This window comes from Pezoporus occidentalis, unplaced genomic scaffold (genome assembly GCF_034315485.1).
Source record: "Pezoporus occidentalis ecotype Australia unplaced genomic scaffold, CSIRO_AGI_Poc_V1 ctg53, whole genome shotgun sequence".
Lineage (NCBI taxonomy): Eukaryota > Metazoa > Chordata > Aves > Psittaciformes > Psittacidae > Pezoporus > Pezoporus occidentalis.
Window position 1 is genome coordinate 1,662,786 of NW_026915866.1, and position 22,384 is coordinate 1,685,169.

Consider the following 22,384-nt stretch of genomic DNA (forward strand, 5'->3'; position numbering starts at 1 on the left):
GTCTGTGCGCTGTGCATTCTGTAAGGGCTGCTCTTACAAGTTCATGGACCTCATGTACTGTAGGGTGTAACTGGGTGAGTCAGCAGTCCATTGGAACAAGATGTGATCACACATGAAGATAGTTTTACTTTTGTGAAGCTTTAATATGTGAGGGTTGAAAATGGGTGTTTCTGCCTCTTCTATAATTATTTTATTTATTAATATAAATGGCTAGTTTGAAGCCAGTAAACCTTTTTACTATGACCTTGTCATATTCTTGCATGCAGTTTTTGACTGTTGGTTGCAATTAAAGTGTAGGTTTTTGTTTCCTGTTTCTTGTTTTTAAGTGCTAAGACTTCACTGTATTTTATGCATATGTATAAATACATCTGTCTTATAATCTGTATCTTCACAACAAATGTCTTTGCTCTCAACATATCTATATTGCTTTAATCTACAGTTAAAACAATGAGAAAATTTCTTTTGTTTTCTCACTTGGATAAAGCTTGAACTCCAGCATATTTCACACTCTGATGGCCTACGAAGAAGTTGAATTAGGCTAAAGGAGCATGGAAATCTTACAAGATGGGATTTGTCAAATAGTTCAGCATTGGCCATTGTTATACTTTGAAATTCTCAAAGGTGCTCAGTTGATTTTTTTGGCACTGAGGCCATACTAGTATCCAACACTTCTGGTAATCCCATTCTGTGGCTTCGGTTGAACTTTACATTTTGGATGCTTCTCAAACGACTCTTTTGTATTTCAGAGCTGACTAGGCAGGATCCAGACACTATCTTAACTGCTGAGTGTAGAAGCTATTTGGTACTGTCCTTTGGAAGTGAGACTCAGTTATTCATCTGCCAGAGGTCTTAAGATGCCTCAAGATTCCCCAGGAACTCCTTTCTTATACATACACTAGTTTCCTCCTCAAAGAATGCACAATAGTTGAAGCAGATGGGCGTCTATTTTACAGATTATTTTTACACAGGAAACAAACAGATCTAGGGAAAATAAGAAATACCTATACCTTGTTCCCTTGGTTTGATTGCTGATCTAAAGTCTTTGAAGTCTGTATGCTTGCAAGCACTTGAGCCTTCTCCTCTGGATTCCTCACCTCCAGCTCATGCATCCTGTGGGTCGTGCTGAGTTCTCACCCTTGCAGTCAGCGCCCTTTAATTCATTTGTTCCTCTCTGGAGCCATGCTCTGTTGTGTTTCTATACCTAAGCTTCTCAGCTTCTTTTCAAAAGGCCAGCCAAAATACATTCATTACTTAGGGTGATTTAACACCCCTGTCCCTTCCCTATTCTTTTCTCTGTTGACCTGTAGGTAACAGATTTTGTAGGGGTTTTAAATACTCACTGTTGTAAAGTGAGTGTTACCTGTTTTGTTAGTAATCACTGTTAATGCTTTTATTCATATGAGTACATTCACATGCCGCTTTCCCCCTTTACAAAACCTCAACACTATACCTATCTGTTCTGTGAAGTACATAAATGATTTGAAGAAAATCTAATATTCATACTTAATAATAGTTAAAGCCCTAGTAAAAGTATATTGAATCCTGTGTATCCAGATCTACAGATTTTCTTTATGCCTTTGTCCTGTTCATCCCTCGTGATTAAACCAGGTTTTATTCATCTGTGATGTCAATTACAAAGTGCTGGAGCTCATTCAGCCACCAAATTGTATTTGATGTACAGGGATGTATGAAGCAAGCAGAATGTCCTGTCAGTGGCTAGAGAGGGCTTTGATTTACTGGCTGAAATGCTACTGCAAATATTTGATCCAAAGAACCATTCTTTAACTGTAAAAGTAGGACACTGTCATCTTTCCCCATTTGCGAATGGAACTACATAGACTTTAATGGTAATGAATTTCTATCAGAAGAATATGCAGTTTACCTCTCTTTTATCTGAAAGAGCTGTTTCTTCCCTTCATTTTTTTAACACTTACTTTTGTGCTTGAGTATGTTGCTGGCTGGGGCCAAATATCCTGTCACTATCACTATGACAATTTAGTGATACTTGCATTTACATTTACAGTACTACATTGCTATTATATTGTTATTAAAATTATAGATGCTTTCTACTGCTAGAAATATTTACTACCAAGGTTAAATTGTCATTAAAGCATAAATACTAGTTATTAATTTTAATCAAAACATACTAGCAGGGTTATCACAACAGATGAACCTTCTTAGCTGTTATATGCCAGTCTTCAATAAGCAGAGCCCTTACTGAGAGCTGAAATCAGTCAATATACAATGAAGACTGAGAATACCTTGAATCATGCTCTAAGGATTTGCCTTTCTGGAATGGGCGTGTGCATACAGTTATCTTCAGGGGCAAGGTGCAGTTCTGCTCAGGTTGTTGTCTGTAAGAAAATACTAGGGGAAGTCTAGCTGGCATGCCTGTAGCCCTGGATCAGGAAGAAGTTAATTCAGGGTGACTCAGATTCACAAAAAACTTGATGTGTTCCAGCTTTAATATCTAAGCTGGGCATTATTAAGTGTGGAAGCTGTTGCAGCCTCATGACTTCTAGTTTGCTGTGAGAATCGGAGTGTGAAATGTTACCATCTGCTGCAATGATCTGCTTTGACTTCCTGCCTGTGTTCTGCCTTGAAATTGAAGGTTCAGTTGCTAAAATATGATTTCCAAGTATGACAGTGACAGGCACATGAATATGTAATAAGTGGTTGAAGAAACAGCTAGAGAGCAATTCCTGAAAGGATTTCCCTTTGCTGGTTAACGTGAGCTGTTTTAATTAGCTGAGCAGCTGGATTTTTGCTGCTTCTTAACTATATCCTTTCTTGTCCAGACAGCGGGAAGTCGCAGTTGCAGCATTCATTATGTGATGCAGAAGCAGACATCCTCAGCATAGTGATGAGGATTGAATTGTCACTGGACTTGATTACTGGTTCAGGATTGATTTTGGGGCTAGACGCAAGAGAGAAGTAAAGTTGTCCCAAGGTGAGTCTGGTTTCCTGGTGGACCAGATCTGTAGTACTGAGCATGAGATTTCTTACATGACTGTATCTCTGCTAGCCTCCTGTACATGCAGGGCCATGACAATACCCATGCTTTAGCAGAGAGAGTATGTCTTCATTTTACAGAGAAGCCACTATGGTGCCAGGCTGCTGCCAGCTGCTTTTTTCTGGTGCTTGTCTGATCTCCCAGAGAGACAATCTTTATGATCCTGACCAACAGGGAGAAAAAAAAAAGAGTGGATTAGCTGATAGTAAAGAGTGAGAAGAACAGCTGACCAGAGGCATAGTTAGTATTTGGTAATTTGCTGTCAGGTTTACTGCTGAGTCATGGACTTAAGGTTTGTTTTTGTGAGTAGAGGCCAAGCTGCTTACCCCAAGGACTGCCCAGCCTCCCTGTTTGTTCCCACCACTTCTCCGGTGTAACCCTGGTGCTCGTGTGGCCCTGCAGCCAGCTGGAGCAGTTGGCCTCTCTAGCTGAAAACTAATTGTGATGCTTGGGATGGGATTGTTTGTTGTTAGCAAAATCACATGGCTGATCCAGCAGGCTTGTGACCATGTCAGCACTAACATGAGAGAGCTCATGGAAGTGGTGAGTGTGGGGACAGCTGTGCAGTCTCTGCTTCTCTTCACTACTGGGCAAACTGCACCTAGAGTCCTGTGTCACCTAATTTACACATATCAGTTGAAGGACTAGGAGTCCTCTGCAGTGGAGGCATTGAAGAGTTTGATCACTGTGAATATGTTTTCAGTGCACATTCACTTAATCCATAGGATTACTGCAATTCTGTCTACTGTATCCGCATCATGAGCATGAGATAGCTGTGACTCTTCTGTCCTAACTTTGTGAGCTTTTTAGTTGAACTAATATGTCTGTTTTTGGCCCACTGTCAGGGTGGTGATAATCTGGTTTTTTGCACCACCCTTAATGTAACTATAAGGTTACTAATATTTTTCTGTGACTCAGCCTGCAGTGAAATCATTTAGGTGACATTTTAAACATTTTGTGTTTGGAATAATGTCTTCTAATAGGGTTTTTAAGTGTTACACTGTAGTACACTGCCTGTTATAAAGATGGCATGATTTCTAAAGCAACTGAGGGGAATATTTGATGCCTTTTCTTAAACTAGTGTTTTGCCTCACAGTCATTTCAACATCAGCAATTTAAAAATCCTTGGCTCACATTCCAAGAAGTCACAAGACATTAAAAATAGCAACATTTGAACTTTCTTTACTCTGTGGCTTGTGTATAAGACAAGGTCTATATCCATGACAATTAAAATTATGTTTAAAAGCTTTTACACAGGTATGTGAACTTAAGGAACAATATTTTAGAAAAAGCTTTGTATAACATGACATGAAAGATAAATGTTGAGATTTGGCAGCAGATAGTTCAGTACATTCATTTTTAGAACAACTGTTCATTATTTTTCATTCTCTTTTTTTTCCCCCCTAGGCTTTTGTGTATGACTAGAGTGATATATAAAATCAGTTTTCCTGTAGAATACTCATTGTTATGTCAATGATAAAGAAACTAAAGGTCCTGGTTCTGATAAAAGAAGCAGGCATTCTGGAGGATTGCTCAGTTCCTGCTGAGAATCACATGCAAGCCAATAGGAGACTAGTGGAAGTGGATGAAGGAGAAATGCTGAGACAGGATTGTAGCTTGGGGTGTCTTTTGTATCCCAAGCAGTGCCACAACCTAGAGGGTAGAAGGCTGTAGATAACCTAGGGAGACACCCCACCTTTTATATGGCTGTTCTCAGGGGCTGGAGGGAGCAATCACAAGGCAGTACTGTCTATGCTCTCTAGAGGCAGGTAAAGCCCAGGCCTCCTCTGCCTGTTTGCGCTCAGCAGCAGATCTGGCTGGTCCATGGGATGCCCTTGGCTGGGCTGGAGCCACTACTGCTCCTGAAACAGCTAAAAGACCTGTGGGTGAAAAGGTAAACCAGAACCTCCTGACCTCTTTCCTTGGGTAGCATATGACTTGAATGCTGCCTTGCTCCAGGCACACACAAATCCCTGCCTGCTCACAGGGAGATACCTGTGGGACTTGAGCTTTATTCCACCCAGACAGTGCCTCCCTTCCTCTGCTGTGTAGGGACTGTTCAGGAGAGTGATACACACTGCTGTGTTAGGTCAGGAGTCATCCTGCAGGAACAGGCCTTTGAGAAATACTGTAGCTACACTGGAGTAGTGTTTGATGAGAAACACTGCTCAGTGCAAGTAAAGTGTCAGAGCAGAGCGCCTAATGAGGAAGAGACCAGGGTTTATACACAATTAAGTGCACTTACTCGACTAAACAGTTTACAGCTCTTTACCCAGTCTATTTGGTGGCAAATTTATTTTCCCAGTATACGGACCTGAAAGATGTTTTTGAAGTGTTCTCCTCAAGTGTTTATATTTAGAAAATCTGTCCTTGAAACCCAGAGTAAAGCCTGCCAGGAAGAGTGAGCAGGTGTCTAACAACTTCAAACAAACCACTCCAGGTTCTTTATCTTTCAGAAATGGTGACCCATGGGACCTTTTTCATATTACTGCAGACTCAAAGTACCCAGCTGCTTTCAGCTTAATAGGTACAGCAGCTTACAGATCTCCTCTGAACCTGTTGAGTGGGCTTGCTTGGGTGCACAGAGGGCACAACTGAGGTGGGTTAGTTCCCCCTTTTTGAGGGGCTGGCAAGTGAAGCTCAACAAAGGTGCTGTCTTAGTGGGAAATGAAACCAAGTTTGCGCTTTAAATTAAAAGTGAGCGATGATGTGCAGACGTCCAAGGAATTGATCTGGTTGTCCACTCCTGCATGTTAAATCCTTTGTGGGGATGGATGGGTAGTTTGCATCTTTACTTATTCCATATTTGATATAGCTGAGGTGGTGTTGGAGCAAATGTTTATCAGAGCCTTTAATGCTCTGAAAGTTCCTGCTCTCTGTACTGTTTTCTTCCAGTGGTATGAATTTGGACTATGCTTATATATATTCCAGGGAGGCACAGGAGCAGTTGTGTTGTCCCCCCATCCCGGCAGGGACTATTGTCACACTGTCCCCTCGGGTGTTCTGATATAACTTGCGTTGGGACCAGAATCAGAGGTCTCACATGAATTAAACTTCTTTCCTTTTTGTTTTTCCTTAACATGTGTGTTTGTGCGTGCTCTGGTTCATTGCTGTGCCTTATGGACAGGAGGAGGAGGTGGGAAAGAGGCAGGGACTCCATACCGTGGAGTAATTGTTGCAGTTCCTACCTCATCAAACAGGGAATTAAATTTGATTTGGTTAATTATTTGGATGGCTTGAGAAAAAATATGTCATTAACTGTGGAACAGAGGAGGATACTGCTAACCTTCTAATTTCTCTCTTTGCAAGACAGAACATGAGGCGAGAAATTGTTGCCTGTGGAACAGGGAGGGGGGTTAGCTCAGCATAAGGTATGAGCAAAATAACCATGTGCCCCAAAACCAGCATCTTACTTAAATTGGTGGGGTTTAGTGTATGGAATTTGCAGTTCCTTTACAGGACCTTTTTTTTTTTTTTTTTTTTGGGGGGGGGGGGTGTCTGTTCCCAGTTTCATGTTTTTAAAGGACTTAAATAATTGTAAGCTAAATGTGAACCAGGAAAACATATCTCCTAGCAGCTTGTTTTGCCTGTGAACTCATGAGTTTTCTAACAGAACCATGTTATCCTGGGTTCTAAATTACACGGATAGTTGCATACTTGAACTGCCTTGCTCTTGATACATCCATACTACAATTTCGCTAGGAAGGTTTTGTAAAAGATTTTGCTGCTTCTTTGCATTTTTTGTTTTAAAATAGTTTTCTATACCCTTTTGGGCCTTGCGTTGTGTGGACAACTTGAACTTTTGCCTGCGTGATGACACCTATGGTTTCTAGCAAAAAGTACTGGCTCATATCTGAAGGTGCTCATCAGATTCTAAGGCAAATTGCAATGGGTCAAAGCACTCTTGCCAGAAGAAGAAATAACTTGTTCCTTTTGGTTCTTACTAATACTTGAACATGCATTTTTTATGGGTTTCCTAATTTCCTGCTATAAAACTTCAGTAAATCTTTAATTTTGAGTACAGAAAGTTTTTTTGCCACTCCAAAAGATTTCAGATCCACGTTACCAGACTTCAGTCTCCTTCCTGTGTAGTAAGTGATAAAGTGATTTATGGCAACAAAAGCAGGAGAATAAAGCTTCAAAAATGAAAATACAGAAGAAAGAGACTTGAGTTTAAAGAATTATAAAAGGAGCCTGGGGTATGTCTGAGAGGAACTTAAAACTAAAAGTCTTGCTTAAAGATAAGGCTGTAGTATGATGGGACACTTCGAGGGAAAATTAGAATCCTTTTCTGCTGAGAATGCACAGTGAAATACGACTGATAGAAATGTTTTCTAGTGCAGCTTTGCTAGCTGTGTGGATAGGGGCCAAGCCACGTTTGAACTCTTTCTGAAACCAGACAAATAGGCATTGTTTATCCTAGACTACCCAAACTATTTCATAAAACAGTTCGGTCAGAGCAACATTCATTTCTAGTCTTAATTAGCTTTCAGAATGATTGTAGAGGGAGGACATTTTTCATCCCTGTCCTCTTTGATAGTCTCTTTCTTCTCTCCTCAAATACCTCTATTCTTCCTCCCACTGGGGTAATTGCAGCCATCAGCAGTTGCAGTAGGAAGTGCATGTGGAACTGAACTGAGCCCTGACAGAATTGGTGTGCAGCATGCCTGCTGTAGGCAGAGTGGAAGCAGTGTTAAAATGCTAATGCCCTCCCTGTACTAACATTCCTGCTGTTACACCGCTGTTGAAGGTTTCCAGAAAAGATTTGCTTACCTTTCTGTTGTAATTAAGAGAATGTATTAATTTAAACCAGATATAGTCTGTTTATTTTCAGCTTTTAAAGACTATTCAGCACTTTCAGAGGCTTCTCATCCACAGGTGTTCTTTACATGTCACGTTTTAAAGAAAAAACAGCAAAAAAGTCCTTTTCTGAAGTACTTGTGTGTTGGCTTTTTTTTTAATCTCCTCTGTAGGAGGCAGGTTATTAATTCCGTGTTCTTCAAGCTAGCAACAGTGCCTGAAAATGGTAACTCCAAGTTAGTTTTGATTTTTACCTTATGAAAATAGTAAGGACCGCTGTATCCATTGAAGACATTCAGAAGAGAGGCGCTGGAAACCTTAATCTTGCCAACAAAACAGATGAATTGGCAAAAGGAAACATTTTTCAGCTCTTGTGTATCAACAGCTTTTGGTCATGTTGTCCTCCTGTCTAACCCCACCCACCAACTTATTCCTAAAAAAATGCAATCTCAACTGGAAGGGGAGATAAGTTGTTAGGTAATTGTTAGAAATATTTAGCAAAGGACTTGTAGGCTTTTACTCATCTGTGTAAGGTTTATTTATTTACAAGAATGTTAAGTCATTAAAGGCTTATAATCTGAGAGTATGCACAGCCTCATGGGCTCTTCTCCGGGCTTTTTTGACAGATGAGATAGAATGTGAACTTCAGCACAGAATTGAGATTTAAAAATGGGTTTAATAATTGGCTTTCTATCTTTGCAGAGTCTTGCAGCTAAGCTGTAACCTGCTTTTCATTAGAAGAGGTTGGGTATGGTTGTATACTGTAGGAGTTTGGGGCAACCTAGGGGAAAATGCACTTGGCAAACTCTTTACAATAGATGGGGAATTTCTGCATGTTGCTTACTTGTTTTCTCTTTGTGATATTAACCATACTGTATTTTTTTTTGTTGTTGTTCATTAAGCCAAGGACCCTTGTCATCTATAAGAGCAGCAATCAAGAGATGTAAGTCTACTTTTCCTATTTTTTTTTTTTTTTTTTTTTTTTAGAACTGTAGTATTGTAAGATTGCTACATCTTTGATTTTAGTAACTGGTTAACTTCATATGTGAAAACAAAGTAGCTAGCAAGCTTTTGGGGGTTGTAATTTCTTCCTTACTCTTTTGCTTCACATTAGACCATCTTTCTGTTTTGCTGATGAGCTGTTCCTTCTTGCCAGTTACTAATATGTTCCTATTTATCACTAGTGTATTTGTGCACAGATGTGATCCATCCCTGAAGAATTCAGATTACACATACAAAACAGAAGATTGTTCTATTTTATCAGAAATCCACAGCAACTGGGGACAGGATTAGATTCATGCATTGTGCTCTTGTTGGAAAATAAAAAATTGTTTATAATTCTTGAATGAAAGTCCAAACTCTTCTTCCCTGGCTTTATCATTTAACTTCTCTTTCCCTTCCCCTGCTCGTGATATTTCTAGGCAGACAGTTTCATTAACTTAATCTTCTAAAGTCTTTTATGCTATTTCTCTCTTCTTCTTTTCATTTTTATTTCCTTTCTATAAATTATTTCAATTTCCTATTAATGGAACAACCCTCAGGATTCTGCTATAGGGAAAAGCAAATAAGTGGATGTACTATTGACTTGTTTCTCCTGGACCTATTAGTCAAGGGATCATTAGTATGGATTAGGTTGGTGGTAATCGAAGGGGATCGTGAAAGCTTTATTCAAAGCAAGTCTACATGATGCTGTAGTTAAAATGCAGCATTTTATCTTTGGCAGTTGCTGCCATAGATAGGAAACTGGAAAACAGTGAGCACCAGACCGCAGAGGGCCTTTTGTGGTGCAGTGGGAAATTGATTCAGAGTACCTAAGCCCCAGTACCTCATCTAACTGAGAAACCTTCTGAAAGATCATTATGTAATTGATATCACTGTTTTTGAAGACACAGTTGCAAGTGATACTTAGTTTTAAAGCACAATCAAGTAAAAAAAAAAATCTTGTCAAGAAGCCCTGGCTCCTGTAACAATCTACTTAATAATATTAATATGCAAACAACTGTGATGAAATACAAGTACCATGTGACTTATTGAGATTATAAGATAGGAAAAAATCCCCATGCACATACCAATGCATTGCACGTGAAATCACAGTTCTTTGTATCCCAGTAACCATACCTGTGGATGGACCTAAATTAAAAATGGACTCTGAATAATAGCTACCTCCCCTTGTCATTAACCTGGGAAAAATATGGTATTCTCTGGAAAAAGTGTGTTTCCCCTAACAGAGTTACAAATCTATTTTAATTTCTTACTCGCAGTTTACGTGGGCTGTTTATCTCTGATTTTCAGTAAACACGATAGGTACGTGCAGGGTTTCAGCTTTTCAACCAGTTGACCACGCTTTAGATGACTTTGTATCAGTAAGTCTCTCCCTGTGTTGCCGCCAAAAAGGAAGAATGTTTAGTCTCTGACTACAGTTCTAGATAGGAAGGCAATGCCATTTTGTTTCAGTTTTTTGACAGCTCAGACTTCAGAAAAGTGAGCCCAGTTGCTTGGAGAAAGCAAGCATGTGAACATGAAGTGTGCTTGGAAATAATTTTTTAATCTCAACTTTTCATAAATTACTCTGGATTTTTTATGATGGTTTTGGGCCAGGACACACCACTAAATCCAGCTCCCACTGAAGTCAGTGAAACTATTTCTATTGACGCCAGTGCAGCAACATGCACAGGAGTGCCAAGGAAAGTAAATAGAGGCAAGCCAAGAGCTGCAGTAGTGAGTCAAAGGGGAACAATGTTTTCACTCACTTCTCTACTCTTCCAGAATATGATAGTGTTAAGGAACAGGACCACAGAAGCAAGCCTGCAGCCCTAAAATCCTGAAGGAACCTGCAAACTTGTTCCATTCTCATTCTGTCCTAGGCAAATATGTGGCTGAATGAAGGATGTGTAGCAGCCTGTATGCACTCTGAAATTGTGGCTTCCCATTTGGCAGTATTGCAGCCATTTTTGGCTGTGGGTTTTGTTTGTTTTTCATTTTTATTCTGTTTTGCTTGGGGGCTTCCTAGGTTCTTTTGGCTCCTACTTTTTCCCAACCAGATCATTTCCATGACCTCATTCGCTCCCCATCTGCACAAACATTTGTGCTGGCATAATTCTGGGAATGGTGCAGAGGCAGGAACATACAGCCCAAGGAAAGGTGTAGGAAGGAGTGAAGTGCCTTCATAAATCATTATTGTCAAATTTGAGTGGAACTACAGGCAATGCCTGCCTCTGTGATGCTCAGCAGTTCAGTCAGCTGTGAAAAGGGTATTTGACCTCACTGGGGGTGGGAAAGGGAATCCCTGTCACCCCCCTAGGTTATTTTTGATCAGTTCCCTCACTGAAGTTGCACAAGGAAGAACTGGGAATGGGAAACAGAGGCAGGAAACAGAGACTGCTGCTGGGCGTGTCACATTCCTTCTCCTGTGCTGCTTAGTGATCTGAGCCCAAGGTGAGCAGGTTCAGGGAAATAAAAAGGACAAAAACTGTACAGAAAGTGTTTTTTTTTTAATTTAACACTGAACTCACAGTGGGGTCATAGGAGTGCTACTGTTCATTCAAGAGGTGACAAAAGTCCATGTTTGGAAAGGGAATTGAGCATCGCCATCTCTTTTAGCTACATTCAAGCATTAAATCAGCCCAGCTCTAATGTCAGACAGCCAAACATTTCCCTGAGGTGTCTGGAAACAGAAACAGGAGAAAAGGAGCAAGACCTCCCCCTTGTGCCAAGAAATAGTTCAACTCTTTAGAAAATTTCCAATGAGTTTGAGCCTCTGCTTCTATAGAAATAGTCAAATCAGATCTTAAGTGAAATCATACTTTTTCTTCTTTTTTTTTTTTTTTTTTTTCTGGTTTTGGCTTGAGGATTAACTGATGTGTTTAGTGTTCCCTGAAGAAGGGCCTCCACAGCCATGTAACATCTTTTGTATTGCAAAGACTGCAAGCCTCTTGAAAACAACCATTCTGTCAGCTCTTCTGCTGTATTACCTTGTAGGTAAGGGAGGAAGCATTTGCTCGCTTTTGAGGCTCTCCTTGAGGTAGTATAATGATTAATCTTTATTCATTGGCAGCTGTATGGTGAGAAGAATAACTTCTCAATCTAATAGTCTATGTATTTAATAGAATTGATGGTTGAAATGTCTAGCCTGGTGTTAGAAAAGCATTGAAAGAAGCTGTGGTTTTAAATATTAGCACACATTCTTGTTGCCAAAAATAATATACTTACTTTTAAAACTGTTAATAATAGTTAATATGAATTAAGTGAAATAGTTAATTGGCAGGATTGTGTTTGTTCACTGCTGCTGGAAGGGACAATAGATAAAAATAATCATAAAAATGTGGAGCTTGATTTCCCACAGGGCTTGATCTGTTTGAGGCTGTGGTTCCAATCTTGAATACAAAATGAAACTTGCTTTTAAAACACTTTGCAGTGACATAACTGTTCAGTATTTCATACAGGTTTCCTAATGGAAACATATGAATACTGTTATGCAGTGTCTGTATTGTAGAAGCACTCAGTGCTAACAGCAGGGTGGTATCTCTGAACAGATCCCTGAATGAACTTTATAGTTGCTTCTATATTGCCTTAAAAGCTTGCCTGAATGAGTGTAAATTCTTTCCCTGTTCTCTTCCAAAGATTCAGAAGTGCATGTCAGACTTCTGTTGCCACCTGCTTGTCTGTAGCATCATAATTCATGGGTTTGTGGTATAATGATGGCTGTACTTATACAGGCATCTTGATCTCATATCTTAAAATGCCCCCTGCACCATAATCTGTATGTGTTTCAAATACAAATGACATATTAAGTGCGCTTGAAAAGTAGGATCCATAGAAGAAGCAGTGGAGGAAAAACATTTGAAGTGTAAGTATACATCACAAACTGTGTACCCTTTACCACTGCACATTCAAAAATAATTGGATAAAGTCCATTAAATAGTGCATGTAAGAAATACGTGAAAAAAATTAATCTATAAGTCACTAATTTATTCTCTATATACTGTAATACCATTGTCCTTTACTTGCTTAAATTCCACTATAGTAGGTATTTTTTTCCTTTCCCCTGAGATAACGTTTTAAGAGGAAAAGTGATTTTATGCACTGCATTTTTTTTCTCCCACCCGTTCTTTAACTGTTTTGCTTACCTTTTACTTAAATACCACTAAGCATATGCTTCTGCATATGCTGTTCTCACCCTGAGCACTTCTTAGTGTGGAAATTGAGGAGGTAACAACAGTTGTCAGTATATAAACCAGCACTGAAATACATTTCCATTGACTCCCCTGGTGGAAGAAAGGTTTTAGAAATCTTAAAGTTGGCATAATTTGAATTCTGAGGGAAAATTAATAGCAAACTTTTTCAAGGCAATCCGCAAAGGGAAGGCAGAACACACTTACAGGATCAAAAGACCACAGAGCCAGAAAAACAGCTGCAAGTTTTTTCTTTTGTTTTTAAATCAGGTGTGTGCTATATTTTAAAAATTCATGTCTTCTCTCATACACTTTTTAATTTAAATTCATTCATTTGAAATGATAAAGGAATAAAAGCTGTGCAAGTCTTGGGGCAAGCATTTTTTAGAAAGTTTATATTTTCTTTTCCCTAGCATTTATTGGAACTTCACATGAATGCATGAGAGCAGAAGATGAAGTAGCTTTCACCTCTGCTCCTACTGTGGATTTAAGAGCTTCTAAAACAAAATGTTCTAAAAGTGCAGTTGTAGCAAAAGTGTGACAGCAAAAGAGGGGAGCAGTTGTTGAAAGGAGGAAAACACTTTGTCAAGGTCCTTAAAAAATAAATGTTTATATTAAATATTTATGTACATTGAAGTAGCTTTATTCCATAAATGTCTGGGAGATTAGTTGTTTGTTTTGTTGGCTTTTTTTTTATAACAGAATGAGCACCTTCTGAAAGCATTTATGATGGGTTGGATGTTAGCCCTTTTGAAGAGATGTATTTATATCTACTAGTAAAGTTATTTATATATAAATATTTTAAATCGATTTTCAAGTGAGTTTAATTGTTTGCTTGAAATCTGGAGTTTGATGTATTACATAGATGCCTCACTGGAGTTTTTCTGCCTATGATAAGGAGAAAGATCTTTCAGACCTTTTTAGTTTGTTCTTATTTGTTTTAATAACTTTTGTAAATAGAAGTACGTTTAGAGTCTCGTTGGAGAAAACAGCATATAGAATTTATCTGGAAATGAAAAAAGAATTAAAGAATTTGTCCAGTTTATCAATTCAGTTTTCCATCCCTTATTAATTAGCTTTTATTTCTAATGGCCTTATCACTGTAATTTAACTATACCCCAAGCAGCTGTATTGAATACATTTACCAAATGGACTTTCTTCCATCCTCTTTGCAAAAGTAATATTGAAATAGGTTGGGTTGGGTCAGTTTGGTGTTTGGTTGGTTGGTTTTGGTTTTCTTTAATGTTTGTATTTGATCAATGCTGTGTTAAGATCTCTGAAGAAGAAAGTTAAGGTGTTGTGTAGGGGATTTTCATTTACATATTTTAGGCAAACAATTTGTACAGAACAGGTTTAGGAATGTGCAATCATATCTGAAACTTTAAGTTGTGCCTCTTATTGGGATCAACCTGCCTGCCTATACCTCTTTGATAGGTAGGAGTATAACTTACGGGATCCTAGCTTCTCTGCATCTGTATTAACTCCTTAGGGTAACCCATTATTTTTGGAAGGGAAAAAGCACAGACCCAAATAAACCATGGTTTTTAAACTAAATAAAGCATTCAAAGAGATGTGATTTCCCTCTCCTCATTCTTAGAATGGCTCTTTGTAGAGCCATACGGTGGGCATTTCCATATTCGTTTATATTCGTCATGGTTAATTTATTGTAAGGGAAAACTCTAAGCAGCCATTGTTAAAAACAGCATGAGACTGGAACTAAATTCTGCTTTTATTTTAGCTTTTTTAAGGCACTATTTTGTGAACTGACATTACAGTTGTTCTCTTCCAGCACTGGCACATGCACTGCACTTGCATGACTAACCCATTTGATCATGTTTGCTGGCCTTGGTTTGTTCTCCTCACCTCTTCTTCCTCTTCTGTAACCCCTTCTTTTTTCCGTCTAGCACTCATGAATAGTGCACATCAAAAATGCCCTGTGGAAGAGGTATGTCTGATACAACACTATGCGACTCTTGAATCAAGTATATTATGCCGATTTCAGCTAATGATTCTGTGATGGCACAGGAACAGCATAGTTTTGGCTTTTGCACAACAAGACTCTACCACTTCCTAAATTGCACTTGCTATGCAAAAATTTGTCCCTTGGGTAATTTCCTTTTCTCTCTGAAGAAATCAAAATAAAAATGTAATGTGGCCATTCAAAAAATTATTTGAATGTAATATGACAAAACTACAAAAGTGAAGAGGTCAGGATTCACTTATTTTGTGGAATTTAAATTACATGGTTTAGAGAAAAAAAAAAAAAAAGACATGTTGCTGAATTTAATCCACAAGAGATAAAACTTTAGGAAATTCCTAGCTGAGAACATTTAATATTTTCCTTTTACATAAAGGTGAAATAGTTTTTGTGCCTTAGTACTTTTCCCTTCTCTAAAACAATCGAAAAGAGACATTAAAAACAAGTTAAAGAACACATCTTGGAAACCAGACATCAAAAGCAAAGCCAGACATGTTTAACACTTTTTTTTGTTTTATTCATGGACTGTTCTAACTAAAGAAAAAGAAGTTTCAACTCTAAGGTCACCACAATGCAGAATGCAAGAACATGGGGCAAGGAAGAGGAAAGGGGATAAGATCACCTCTACGGGTGTCAACTTGGACATAAAGTGACTTAAATATGCACCCTAAAACTCTTCAAAACTTCTCATATTTATGACAGATAATTTTTTTTTTAAAAACATGGCCACTCCTAAAATCTGGAATTTACGATCAGTTGCTGTGTGTTCTCCATTTCATTGATAGTGGATTAGCAAGGGCTCTGCTATTATCTTCATCTTATTGTTATGACAATATATTTTAACTTCTCTAAAACTTCTGTTTCATTTAAATAGCTTCTCGGACCTCTAGCCATAGTGAACAACAGAGGGATAGAAGGTATGATGCTGTTACTTATACTGCAACTATTGTTGATGTAAGACCTGTTAGGTTGTGTCACAGCATTACTTTTTATGGCTCTATTCTTTAGTTTTTGGTGGGTTTTTTTGTTCTCTCTGTCGTTGATGTGTTTAAAAATAAATTAAACTTGGAATAAAATAAAAATATTATGATTCTTAAGCACAGGGTAGGTTAAGAGTTTGAGGAGTTTTCTCATCAACTTTTGCATTTGTCCTCAAAAAAAGAAAGCAACCAACCATCAAACCTCTGCAGAACTGTTTTACTTTCCTGACACCTATTTACAGGATCACTTCACAATGAAAATAAGCACACTTTCAGGCCTCCTTCCAGTTTCTCAAAGGGTATTGAGAAAGGAGGTCACCAACCTGGATAGCTGGTGAACTGAGTCTCTCAGTACTTCAGGTGTGAAGAAATCTAGCCCTCAAAAGAGACCTTAAATTTAAGTCTTTTTACAATAGTTCAAGAAGTTGTGCTTCTGCAGGGTTTTTTTCTGTCTGCAGACAGGAGCTTCTGCGGCAAATGCTTCATCTACCAACAAAACTCACTTCTCAAAGTGTATTTTGTGTGAGACTCTAGATTGAACAGTGGTGCTCTGGTGGCCATGGTCCAGGAACATGGGTCATCGCTGCACCTTATGCTCTAAAGCTGTTGTTATGGTGATAAAACAGGGGTACTATCTACAGGTCCCTGTTGTACTAGATGCTTTAAGAAAATAGGTCCTGTCCCAAAGGCCTTATGGGGCTTGCTCTGCCCCACTTTAGCACAGTGGGAGGTTTCCCTAGAGGTCTGAGAGTAGACAAGCGTTTAGGTAGCCAGCCAGAAGCAGTTTTAACTATCCTACTGCTTTCATGCTGTAGCAGGCTAAGAGCAAACACGATTAGTTCTCATTATCCCGTGAAGACTAAGACTTCTTCCATCTAATTGAGTTACACTTGTGTTTAAGTACTTTAAGCATGTAAATTATTTCACTGAAGCCAATAAACCTACTTTTTGGCTCAGGCATTTGATTAGGTGCTTTGAATGGAAGCCTAAGTGCTTGTTAGAAAGGTCAGGTAAATTACTTTGAAATCATGAAAAAACATCTTTGGTTAAATCAAAAAGACCTAAGCTATTTTGATTTCTCATGCTGAGAAATCCTTGGTCTTTTATACTTAAAAGAACTATTTTAAAATGTTTTAAGTAATTATTCTCCTTTGCCTTCGTTTCTAGGCGTCCTGAAATTACAATAGTTGCTGCTGAACCCCTTCGGTCATCCTCCTGGTTTCCAGGTGCAAGCCCTGTCACTCCTCAGGGATTAGGATTCACTTCTGCTTCATCTCATGCTCAGTGGAGGAGAAATGAGCATATTCCAGCTGAGGTAAGCTTACATGAGGCGTCTTTGATTTACAAAGGTAAAAAGCACAGTAAGTTAGAGAAGAACAGTGGTTTTGCTTGCTTGGATTTTCATCACATTGAATAAAAGACTATGACAGTGTTCTTTTCCTCTGCATGTTAGTTCAGTTTCTTAAAGGATCACATCTGGATGTACATTAATATTTATATCTCTGTTTTGTAGCTTCCACCATCATATGAGCAGGTGATAAAAGAAATCAATCAAGTGCAAGTCAATACAACAAATAACAATAATGCTGCTGCTCCTAGACATACCACTACTTCTGCAACACAAACTGACTTTCCAGAGGAACTAATCAGCCATTTGCCAGGAAGTAATGTAAAAACTAGTGTGCCTACACACTGGGAATCTGCAGGCTATCCAGGTAAGGCTGTTTTGAATTTCTCACTGATGAAAATATGACTGTCACCTGAAGATGTTCTTTATTACTGGTCTGTGCAGAATTTACTGTGAATAGCAGTTAACTTTCTGTGAAGACTTACTGCTATAAATTTCTGTAAAAATCCTCTTTGCTGAAGAACTACCACTGCATTCATGGTGAGACTGTAATTAAATCTGGGAAGTTTTGCTCAATTCAGCCACAATGGCAATTGCTTTGCAGCCAGAGGAGCTCAGGTGTCCAATCAGAATAGCAGCAGTGTTACACATTCAAATTGCAAAGCTTGCAAACCAAGCTGAGGAAGCTACTATACTGTTTTTTGGTCTAGATGTTGCTGGCATGTCCCTCATGCTGCAAGCTAACAAGTAATTTTGAACTCACAACATGTAGGTACCACACATTGCAGCAACCTCCAGCTTCTTCCTAGAGTTTGCCTATTTTTTCATTAATCTTTATAGAAAGAGAACTGCAGTTTCACAAGCAGCAGTAAGTTCTGAATGAAAATGATCATGTTTACCACCCTGAAGGCTGACAGACAATAACGTAAATAAAGTGTTCTGGAATAGATAACTGAAACCTTTTCTTTTATGTTAACAGGGCAGAGTCCTCTTAAGCCTCCTAGGCCTTCTGCATCTCTCCTGAATAGGCCTCCTTCAGAAAATGAGAATCCCTTAATAGTCTTTGAAATTTCTGAAGGTCAGAGGTGCCAAGAAAATCCCAGTGCTGTGATATGTCCTGTGCCAAAGCCAAGATCAAGAAGCAATCTCAGACCTGTGGTCAAAAATACTGAAAGTGAGAATGACAATGGAGAGGAAGTGAACCAGTCTACCACAAAAAGGCAGCAACCTCCAATTCAGTCACCTGTCTTAGATGATAGCTTACTAGACAATCACTTGGTAATGGACAGCATGAGTACAGAAAAGAGCCAAAATAGCATTGTTTCAAGGATCAAAGTTTTTGAATCCCAAGGAACTAATGATACCTCAGGATTAACAAAAAAGCCAGAAATTGCCCCTCGTTTGTTTGCCCCAAGACCTGTTACTGCAAAGAAGCCAGTAGTTGCTCCAAAGCCAGGGGTAAACAGAATTTCAGGAGACTGGGATGCATGGACAGAAAGCAAATCAACACCTTCCAAGGAATTGCAGCCTCAACCTGAAGTAGTTGCGAGCAGTGTTGTAGCCAAACCTGAACTGCCAAAGAAGCCAAAACCTGGCCTCGTTAAAAGTAGTAGTAGTGATTTTCTTGATGCAAGGAGTGGATCAGTTGCAGAGAACAGTGATGGACAAAAGAAATTTCCTGTTCCTGCTCCAAGGCCTCTTGTTCCTAAAAAGTCATGTTATGCAGAAAATCCTGCCCTTTCTTTGGCCTCACTGAAGCCGATTGCTGCTCCCCCACGGGCTTCCATATCTGCCCAAGACAAAGGTTTCAAGTCTCTGGGGGAATTGTCATCTGCAGCCAACTTCTCAGAACCTGCTTTGCAAAATAAACCAGATGTGGAAGGAGATCTGATCAGTTTTGATGATGACGTTTTGCCCCTAAGTCCAACTTCCATAGTTAATGATAGCATCAGTCCTGAAGCAGCAGCAGGTAAGAAGAATTATTTTAAACTCCCTGTGGTTACTCTTTGGAGGTGTGTGATCCTGTGAATTATGTCTACCCGTCTTGACGGGGTTTATGTTTGTATATAGAATTCTTGGGTTTCTATTATGTCAAGATCACTGTGAAATTACTTGGATTTTGGGTCTTGGAAGGTTCCAAGGAAGTATAAATCTCACAGCTTGTGCTGAATTTATTACTTGATTACTAAATAATGATAAAAATCTTAATGTTACATGCTAGATGTCACCTCCAGAATGTATCACAGTTCTCTCTGGGGAACTTGGGATATCGTATGTCTAGACATTTAATCTAACTAATTTATTTGAGTGCCTAAAGTTCTGTAGTGGAAACCTAGTCATCTAGAGAAGCAGTAATGTTTGTAGCATTTAGGGGAACTTGTGATCACACATACTGGGATACTCTGTCCATCTCACCAGTGACTACTTTCTCTTCCGTATTGTCATGCAACTATATGCTTGCTACATTGTGGTTTTTTTTTAATAAGTGAAAATAGTTACTTTGTATGGACAGATTAATTACTACAGCCAAATCCCTTGCATAAACCTTGTTTGATTCCATTAAACACTTGAGGTCGATTTTTGTTAAATGTTGTTTTAGCTAGTTTAAGATACAGGTGGGTGTTGGGCTGTCATTAAATTCTATAGCAATAGTTTTTTCCCTCTTAATATTGAGGTATGTCCTGATGTGGCTTACCAGCTCCATTGCAATTCAGGGAGAGTTCTGCCCTAAAACAGGTGAACAGGTGATGTGTCACAGGAAATGCTTGTTTAAGGAAGTAGCTATGATTTTTAATCTTTTCCTTCTTTTTTTTCTTTCTTTTTTTTTTAAACTTCATGTATTTGGTTTGTGTGGTGAGGTTTTGGTAGTGAGGGAGCTACAGGGGTGGCTTCTGTGATGAGCTGCTTGAAGCTTCCCCTGAATCTAATAGAGCCAATGCCAGCCAGCTCTGAGATGGGTACGCTGCTGGCCAAGGCCAAGTCCATTGATGATGATAGTAGAGCCTCTGGGATAACACATTTAAGAGTGAAAAGTTGCTGCGGGAGAGAGGGACCCCATGCTAGATCAGGGTGAGAGTGTGAGGAGTCCTCCCCTGAGGAGGAAGGATCTCAGAGACAATGTGTGATGAACTGATCAAGCCTCCATTCGCTGTCCCCCTGCATCGCTGGTGGGGAGGAGGTGGAGAAAATTGGACTAAAATTAAGCCTGTGAAGAAGGGAGGGGCAGGGAGAAGATGTTGTAAGATTTGGTTTTATTTCTCATTATCTAACTCTGATTTGATTGGTAATGAATCAGATTTTTGCCCCAAGTCAAGTCTGTTTTGCCCATGACGGTAATTGGTGAATGATCTCTCCCTGTCTTTATCTCAAACCATGAGCCTGTCATCATATTTTCTTTCCCCTGTCCGGCTGAGGAGGGGGAATGATAGAGCGGCTTTGTTGGACACCTGGTGTCCAGCCGGAGTCAACCCACTACACCTCATTTATCTTTAAGCATCTCAGTTTTCAGAAAAGAGGAGCATAGATACTGTGTAGTTGTCACAGTAAATCGATATTAATGGTTGCTCCCCCTGCCTCCCCGCAATCCCGGAGGAACGGGGAGGAGGATCGAGAGAGTGCAACTCCTACGGGTTGAGACGAAAACAGTCCAGCAACAAATGTGCTTTCCACCCGGAAAACCCCTGTCCTTCCGGGTCACTCCCTTCACAGTTTGTGGATACCTTATTTTGTCACAGAGTCCTTGGTCAGGGTAAACATCACTTAGCAACAACCGAAAACATCAGCTATACCAACACTGTTCTCAAACTGGAAGTCAAAACACAGCACTGTACCAGTTAACACAAAGGAAAAACATGACTGCTACTGCGGAACCCAGGACATTGTCACAGTAAATCGATATTAATGGTTGCTAATAAATGTGCTTTCTTCACAGTTTGTGGATTATTTTGTTAGGTGAAGTTCTGTTTTCTTGTTTCTCCTCTACATTGACATAAAACCCCTAAGACAAATATGGAAAGTCCCTCGAAGCCCTAAACTGTTAAGATAGGTGTATTGGGATGTACAGATATCAGGGAAACTTACGAAAGCAGTGAAATAAGGCAACTGAAGATCCTGCAGTAGAGGTGATTAGCTCAACAAGTCTATTTTTCTCTTGAACTGACAGATGTCAGGAGCACTGCAGGTGCCGTACCAAGCTGTGAAGGAGGCAGGAGTATAGGATGACTAGAAATGCACTTTGTACTTACGTCAAGGAAGGGTATGACTAACAGTGTCATGCTGGTCATGTCTGGAGACTGGAGTCATGGAGCAGCCATTGTGCATGTAATGGTTTTAGGAGAAAGTTGTAAGCGTGATGGATGACTCTTGTTTTCTGTGCATTTAGGGTAAACCTTGATTAATAGATGCAGCAAACAGTGAGAAAATGTAACTGTTCTAAGTAGCAGGCAAGAAAAGAGAATACTTACCTTTTGAAAGTGCATAAAAAGGAAAATGATGTTTTGGCAATGTACACTAAGACCACCTTTCTCCCAACCTGGAAAAATCAAGTAACACTAATTCTCTTAAATCAGAGGTTGAGTGATCCCAAAAGAAAATCACCTGAAAAAAACAGCTGTCACAATGAAATGGTAAGAATGCCAGTCTTCATCTTTCTGGTTGGTGTCCTAGGTGGTGTTCTTTATTCAATTAAGAAGAGAATACTTTCCATTCTCATGGTTACAGAATTATTCAGATAATAGTTTCCTGACTTCTTGAGTCACCTGTCCATGATTTTATTCATTCAGTAAAATGGCATCTTCACTGCAACCTCTTCTTACCTACTAAAGAGAGAAAGGTCTGACAGCATTATAACTTCTACACTGTAAAATTAGGATTCATTCCAGATTTTGGAGGCATTTGTGAGTTCGAGATAATCTCTTGTACTCCTGATTACTAATGCTGTGCTATGTCCTGACAAAGCATCCATAAGGAGAACCCTCACTTTCTGAAAAATGAGGCAATGCGGAGCACTTTCTCATGTTCCCATAGGAATGGCTTAGGACTTGCAAGATGAATCCATAGTAAAATGTTTTGTCAAGGCAGGAAGAGAAGCTCTAA

The 22,384-nt window shown here is 39.2% G+C and overlaps 1 protein-coding gene across 3 annotated transcripts in view; it reads left to right on the plus strand.

Annotated features, from left to right (window-relative positions):
* The window catches only part of SH3D19 (SH3 domain containing 19), an 84,719-nt gene that overhangs the window by 30,371 nt on the left and 31,964 nt on the right, over nucleotides 1-22,384 (plus strand). For 2 of the 3 annotated variants that reach the window (XR_009968280.1, XM_062637540.1), the window contains exons 3-7: nucleotides 8,716-8,756; nucleotides 15,837-15,879; nucleotides 17,110-17,257; nucleotides 17,456-17,657; nucleotides 18,270-19,259. Coding sequence is in view for 2 of the 3 variants with exons in the window: in XM_062637540.1 (XP_062493524.1) it covers nucleotides 8,716-8,756; nucleotides 15,837-15,879; nucleotides 17,110-17,257; nucleotides 17,456-17,657; nucleotides 18,270-19,259 (1,424 nt within the window). In the remaining variant the exon portion in view is untranslated. Of the gene's footprint in view, nucleotides 1-8,715; nucleotides 8,757-14,888; nucleotides 14,930-15,836; nucleotides 15,880-17,109; nucleotides 17,258-17,455; nucleotides 17,658-18,269; nucleotides 19,260-22,384 lie in introns of all 3 variants that reach the window. The other variant, XM_062637541.1, reaches the window with a different exon arrangement.